Source organism: Phaethon lepturus, unplaced genomic scaffold (genome assembly GCF_000687285.1).
Source record: "Phaethon lepturus isolate BGI_N335 unplaced genomic scaffold, ASM68728v1 scaffold17354, whole genome shotgun sequence".
Taxonomy (NCBI): Eukaryota; Metazoa; Chordata; class Aves; order Phaethontiformes; family Phaethontidae; genus Phaethon; species Phaethon lepturus.
In genome coordinates, this window is record NW_010532802.1 from 927 (window position 1) to 8,501 (window position 7,575).

At 36.1% G+C, this 7,575-nt stretch overlaps 1 protein-coding gene across 1 annotated transcript in view; it reads right to left on the reverse strand.

Moving 5' to 3' along the window:
- Window positions 1-770: 770 nt before the first annotated feature.
- Window positions 771-7,575, reverse strand: part of THOC2 (THO complex 2) — a 51,454-nt gene continuing 44,649 nt past the window's right edge. The window contains exons 35-40 of the mRNA XM_010284974.1: window positions 6,126-6,263; window positions 5,707-5,776; window positions 5,473-5,630; window positions 4,760-4,836; window positions 4,612-4,659; window positions 771-1,631 (exon numbers count right to left, since the gene is read on the reverse strand). Coding sequence (XP_010283276.1) covers window positions 4,632-4,659; window positions 4,760-4,836; window positions 5,473-5,630; window positions 5,707-5,776; window positions 6,126-6,263 — 471 coding nt within the window. The 3' untranslated portion in view covers window positions 771-1,631; window positions 4,612-4,631. The remainder of the gene's footprint in view (window positions 1,632-4,611; window positions 4,660-4,759; window positions 4,837-5,472; window positions 5,631-5,706; window positions 5,777-6,125; window positions 6,264-7,575) is intronic.

The window sequence follows — 7,575 nt, forward strand, 5'->3', positions numbered from 1 at the left end:
TTTAAACAGTGAAACAAAATTCTAGAAGGAAAAAAATAAATTGCTGTATTGCAGTTGTTTGAAATGTCTTTATGTTGTCGGCATAATGTTTTCCCCATTGTTTGTCACGTATTTTGTGAACCATCAGCTGTTTTAACCACTAGTTAAAACAACTAATTCATGAAGAAGTTTTCTTAGGCTCAATACTGTTAAACACACTACCATTTTAGCACGGAATGTATTTACTGAAGGAAATCCACACCTTTGGGGGGACAGGAGTGGAAATCAGTCATGAACGTGACCTAACAACTTCCAGAGCGTCCATTTCTTACCCAGGTGACATCTGAGACGGCAGCTTCACCCAGGCGACATACCATGCCATGCCAGAAGCCAGGCAGAGTCCCTTTTTTGTCAGGCATGAAACTACGCTGGTCAAAGTGAACTAAGACACTTTCAAGACCCTCTAAGTCAGTCTATTTGAACTAAATTAGGAAATGGGCAAAAGAAGTGCCAGAGATTTTAATGAGCTTCGGGTGAGGAACAAATGCCTCAAAAGACAGACGTAAACTTGACTGAATGCAGGCAGGCAAGCCCTGAGCTTCTTGAAGCCCCTGGAGAAGCGTAACACCCCCGTCGCTTTGCGGCAGGCTGAGGTAACCAGCCCTTTGCACCAGATCAGCAAGGCAGTGCAGGGGCATAGGCAAGGACAGAAAACACCCTCCCGCAACTCCAACCACCATCAGAATCTCCTAACAATACATAAAGCAATAAAATGACCACACAGAGAATGATTTACGACCCATTGAGAAAACTATTGTTTATTTAGAAAAAAGGTTACACTGGTAGAATTCAGCAGATAAAAAAATTCTTTTTTTTTTTTTTTAAAAATGTCATTGTGAAACTTTTCAGACTAAAGTTCAGCAATACAAAGCTCCTGTAGCTGTAATTGAAACTTAATTTATTTCAGTTTTGAAGAGAGCATTTCCAATCAATCTAAAAACAACATGACAAACAAAAGGTATGGCAAGGGACAACTGAGCACAGGTTTAGGTTGGGATGGAAGGGACAGGGTTCATTCTTTGTTTCTTTAAACAAGTCAACGTTGTACACATAATATACAAATAATTCCTAAGCATTGCATGAAAACAGTGCTCCCACTTGACTTTTTTTTAGTCACTGATATTAAAAACAGGCCAAGTAATAAATAAAAACTGAGTTTAAATGAGGTAAATCCAAAAAGGTTCAATAACTGTTTATTTGTGGTTTTCAAACATCTAAAAGAATGCATTTCAGATTGAAAGAATTACTAAACTCAGGCAGTATTTTCGACAACCTAAAGTGGAACTCTGTACACATGAAACCTCATTTGCACTATGGCAACTGTTTGTTTGCAGCACATTGTGCTAAAATATGGAATAGGTAACACTTTCAGCCAGGTACTGAAAATAAATGTGTAAGAAACTAAGCAACAAGTTAAAATACAGTAATGTACAACTCAACAATTAAATCCTCAGCATGGGGAAATAAAGCAGAGAACTGAATAATTTAAGGAGATGCAGATGGGTCCTCTTCATTCACAAATTTCTGTGCAATCTACACTCTGGAAAATACATTTCTGGTCACAGCTGTTTATCTTCCCATTTCAATCTCACCTGCAACGAAGGCATACATAATTGGAATTAGATGTTCAAATGAGTACTGATCTCACAACTCAGCATTTTATTCCATTCACAATTCAAAGAATAAGGGGGGAAATAAAACTATTTTCATAGTCATTCATTCATTTAATCCACAGCAAGAACTATATTAATGTGAGCACTGCACTGTAAGTAGTGAAACACTAACCTAAAGATAGAAATAAGAAACAAGCAGTCACTTGTGAAGGCAAAAACTCTCAGAAGTACAAGCCCCTCAAAATGTTACTATCTCTAAATCAGGCACGAAGTAAATGCAATCACTGTACATTAAGAAGAATGTTATAAAAGATTTAACAAACAGAAGCACAGGATTAGATCCCACAATTGTGTTGCTATAAAAAGCATTTTTTCATACTTCAGAAAGGATCGGGTGTTGTCGGTATTAGAGGCCAGATGCTCCAGTTTAGGCCATTACATGGTGGGATATGAAGTTTACTGTGCGACTGACATTTACCTAAGCCCTTGTTCCTTAAAACATGATGTAGTTCTAACAACACAGTTGTGCTTTTTTTAATTGATGACCACCCTCACTTTATATTGAATTGCTGGTCAAAATAAAACTTCACATTTTATTATTAAAGAAGCTGCAACTCCTCAGTAGGGAACTTCATCTACCAAGACTGCCTTTCCCCCCTCCCCTCCCCTCTAAGAGTAACATTTAAAGAAATGGGGAAAAAAAATGGGATCCATCCACAGTGATCAGACAGTAAAGGCTGTGAAGGACAAAGAGTCAAAAAAATTCCATTAAATTCTTTCCAATTCAAACTCTTGGAGACCCTTTTTCCAATAATCCCTTTGCTCTTTGAGGCCACAATCCACAAGTGGAGACTTTTTTTCCAGAAGACATTTCCGGATGATCAGAAGATTTCAGAATTCAAGGGGTTTTTTTGTTTTGTTTTGTTGGACCTCATCAAAACACTCCTCTGTAAGTGTAAGCCATCCTATAATCCTTAGGCCTCCTGGAAAAGAATTCCCAACAGCAAAGCATTTACACCTTTCAGATTTGGTCTATGTTGGTTTAGTTAGACTGAGGCAAATAGCAGAACTTGGGACCATGTCCTGGTCTTTCTCTGACACCTACAGCAAGTACAGCCACTACACCAGGAGCAATGTTAATTTGAGAGCCCACACCCAATAAATCTCTCCAAAGATCTCCATTATATTGCCATATAATACTACCTTAAATATTCTCAAACATGATACCCATGTAATTGGATTTCAAAACCAATGATGCTGGAAGGGACCTCTGAAGACTGTCCTGTCCAACACCATTGCTTGTAAAGCAGAATCAACTACAGCAGGTTGCTCAGGGCTGTGGCCCGCCAAGTTAGGCTTTGAATACCCTAAGGATGGCAGCTCCACCACCTCTCTGGGCAAACTGTTAACAGTTTTTGACCACCCCACCCCTGTATCTTTAAATGGAATTCACAACAAATCGTGTTTGTGAAAGGTAGCATCACTTTCTAAACCGACCAAGACAGTCACGAAAACAAGATGAATGTTCAGCCTCATCGATCCTTCTTCAAAATCTGGAGACAAAGGACTTGTCCATTTAAAAACATTGTCGTCCCCCTCTCTGTAACGGTATCAAGTTTGATAAAAAGGAAAACTGTCTGCCTTATACGTTGTTCAGTAGTCAGAACAATATTACTCTATCAAAGCAAATAATCTCAAACCCTGAAAAATGTGTGACTGAATAAAAAAATTGTTTCTACTTCATTTTTGCTTATGTTCACTTTGAGTGCTCGCTGAACCTACAGTGTTCACAAAAACAATTCATCAATGCTAAACAGAAAACAAACATAAGAATTACAAAGCACTTGAACAATTTGTGAGAGACAGAAGCCGTATTCTTTGATATTTGTTAAACACTATCAGTTATCTTCATGTTTACCCAACATACACACACTTTTTAAAATGTAAAATTGTCCACTGCTTTATGTAGAAAGATTGGTAGCGGTGTGTGACTCAAGTTGGGTAGGTCAGGTGAACGAATTTTAAGTTCACTGGGGCACTTTCCTTCACAAATAACTGAAAATGAAACATTCCGAGACTGTTAAAATGGCTGGATGCAAAGAGGAGAAAAAAATAACACCCTCATACCCTTAAAACTAAATTTAAAGTCTCCACATATTTGCATAGGTCTGGGGAAAAAAAAAATTTCCGAACACTGTCAGCTTCGAAGAACAATTTATTTTTCTAAAAGCTCCAGTCTGAATATGGGTTACTCAAAATATTCTGAAGTTTCTTTTCTTTCTGCAAATAGTCAATGCCTCCATGCGAAAGTTTTCCTTTGGCTTCTTCCTCCTCAAATCTGATCAGATAAAAGATTAAGCAGAGATAATGAACTGACTTACTACACTATATAGCAATTTGGTTTAAAAGCTAGTGCTTTTGTTAAAGATAAAATATGAAGAGGATACAAAACTTCAGTTTCCAACATATTAGGCAAGATAATTGTTAATTAACATGTAGAATATCAAGACTGATGACTATCAGGATCACATGGATTCACCTTTGCTTTTGTATGGCAACATTTCTTGGAAAGAGGGCCAAACATGCAACTACACCAAACACTGCTGACACCCCACTCCCCCCTCCCCGCCCCAACAACAACAACAAAAAAACCCCAACACCTTTCAGCATCTATACATTCTCTATGCTGATGATGGGGAAAGTTTTCCTGCCTGGAATAGAATTAAAAACAAAAACAAAAAAATCCAACCAAAACAACCAAAACCCAAACAACCACCCCCAAAAAGTCCCTCCAAAACAACAAAAAAAACCCCAAACCCAGCCCTGGGTAATTTCAGCGCATTTACACTCAGGCCGTTTTTGTTTTTTTTTTTTTTTTTTTTTTTAATATCCTCTACCAGTCAAAAGAAGCCACAGGAGAGATACCATGTGAAACAGAGTAAATGATAAAAATCTTTACCTTGACTGGAACAATCTTCATTATCTGTGCTTGTCTGAAGATTTATGAGTAGATTCAACGTTAAGGAAAAAATATACTTTACTACATAAAACAAAAAGGAAGTTCATTTTCTGTGTTTTTCTGAAATGTTAATGTGTTAAAAGGATATTGTTTCTTTTCTTCCTTCCCTCCAGTACTGTCTCGTTTTTCTTTCTTTTCTGTTTTTTCTTTATCATGTCTTGATTCCTTTAGAAAAACACATATGGGAAATAATTTTATTATAGTATACATTGTACAGTCTGATTAGAGGGATTATACACATTTAAAGTTATAACTAGCCACAAATAAAAAAAAAATCAGTCAAAATGACAGTAATCAGCTTCTGTGATTTTTTGAGATTATTCTAGCTTCGTCTTACAGTTCTATGATAGCCACTATCAATAAAGAGCTACGACAACTGGGAACTGTTATTTGGCGTTTTACAAATATGACTACAACATCCCTGTTTTCACAAAAAAAAGCTGTGCTGACACATGCACTTGAAAATCTGAATACAAGCAGACTAGTTTATATGTAAATAAACCCTGCTTTCACATATTTGCTTAAACCAGTCTGCAAATACACTTTAGGTTTTGAATAATAATCTAGAATAATTTCAGAATGTTCCTGGCTACTGCCAAAATGAACTCTTCCTCCAATTTATCCTGGTGCAATATTTAGAACCCCAAGATACTAGAATTTCCCAAAGCATGTTCCTACCCATTCATAGCTTATCTTTTTAATTTAGGCCATAAAGCAGCAATATGTGCAATTCAGGAAAGAAGAATCAGCTTGTTCTGTCAACAGCAGCAACAACAAAAAAGTGAGAATAGCTTACTTTACCTTTTTGCTACCAGAGGAGCTCTTCTCCATCTTTTCTGCTTTAATCGAATCACCTTTCTCTTTTCCTGAAGATTTTGATTTATTCTTCTCCTTCTCCTTCTCATTTAAGCGAGGGGAATCAGAAGGACTTTCACTTTTACTATGCTTTGAAGAACCAGCTGAAAACACAGCAGAAAGTTGTAATTCACAACAAGTAAAAGCCTAATACACACACACACACACAAAAATACGTACTTGTCCCATTTTCCTCTTTGCGCCGTTTAGTTGAATCCTGTGGTACCTCTCGGTCACTGTTTGAATGATCCTGGCACCAAATACAATTATGCAGATGTTAGCAAATTAAAACATATTCCTCAAGTAGCACCTGCTTAAAATGTTATTTTGGAGAGCTAATTTTCAAATACTTAAAATGCAACTGAGTTATCACATCTAGCGTACAGTTTCTCGAGATCAGTTTTCAAGGGAAAAAGTTTTGAATACATACTGTAAACAGACCTTTGAAAAAGTAACAGAACAAAAGCAAAACAACCCTGATACACATCACTTCTGCTTGGATAGGCTGGACAACCAATTATTACGGCAAGGACTTTGAACACAAAAGTTTTACAAGTATATACCAACTTTCTAAACTAGTTTATAAAAACTTCACCAACCCTTTTTCGATCTTTCCTGTCCTTTTCATCTTTCTTCTCTCTTTCTCTGGATCTTTCCCTTGACTTGTCCAAATCTTTCTTGTCCACTTCTCTCTCCTTACTCTTGGACAGTGTTGGAGTAGTGTGGTTAATGTAGTGCTGTTAAATTAAGGCAATATCACCAAATATTAATATGTATTCCTAGATGTGTAAATACAAAGTCTTACTCTAACATAACAGATCTAGCTCAAAGAATGAAATTAAACATTAATACTATACTAGGAAAAAAAAGTGACTGCAGACACTTTTAAACTTGTCATCTATAATTTAACCTATAGCTTTGTTTTCTCAACACTGGAAATTGAAGAACACCTTCTCTTAACTGAAACACTTCCATTAAATACACACATGGTTCACCAGCATTGTTTGATACATCAAAACACATCAGATAACAGTACTAGTGAAACAGGATATGCAGCTTCCTAGACTGACAACACTTGCAATCTTGCCGGAATGAATGAATAGAATCAGCTGCTAAAACAGGTTCTAATTAATTTTTAAGGAATAATCTTAATCCACGAAGTATTTAAGACAATACTTTGAATAATGGGTTTTTTAATCTAAAGTAATACAAAACTCCACCTTAAGCCTTAACTTCAAATGATAAAAGCAGCCAAACATAGAAAAGAAGTGTTTTTGCTCCATAATGTGTACTAGATTGTTGTTCCACTCTCATTTCTAACCAGTTTTTATATGCTCTGTAAAACTTATTAGTTTCACAAAGATGAATATTTTTAATACAAACTGGGGTTGCAGGGGAGAATAGAAAGTTAGTCACAGTAATGTCAAGTGTAATGCTTGACAAAGCTTAAATGCTACTGTGTATATATAAGGTAGCACATGTATTATAGAACTAATGATGCATTACAGTAACTATTCTGTCCTTTTAAATACAATTATATAGTTAGATCTTCCCAAGAAATACTTTCCATAAAGTATCAGTAAGAGCACTTTTTAATTTAAAAATACCTTTCCTTGGTATTTTATGTATTTAAATTACAGCAACACACAGATTTAAATCAGTATACCTTCCCCAGTTCCATAAGCTATCAATTTTATTTGAGAAAATTACACTATATTTTAATTAAATTGTTCTATTTCTTTTTAGAGAGACATCTTACTTAAAAGGACACCAAAGAACGAGGTAAGTGGAAGATTAGTTTAGAACATTTGAACTAAACCAAATATTGTTTGAAACATTTTCTCCATCTCCCACATTGCCATTCTACATGTAAATTTATCCTTGCTCCCTTCTTGCTGTCAACTTCCAGCGGCGGCTTGCAAGTATGTTTTTTCTACACAGTTGTCTCCCAGAGATGCTTTCCATGTGAGAAAGCAAACATGTAGCTCTGCTTTCTCCTATTCCATTTCGTAAGTTCACATGGTTGTTCACGACAGATTCCACCGCTCT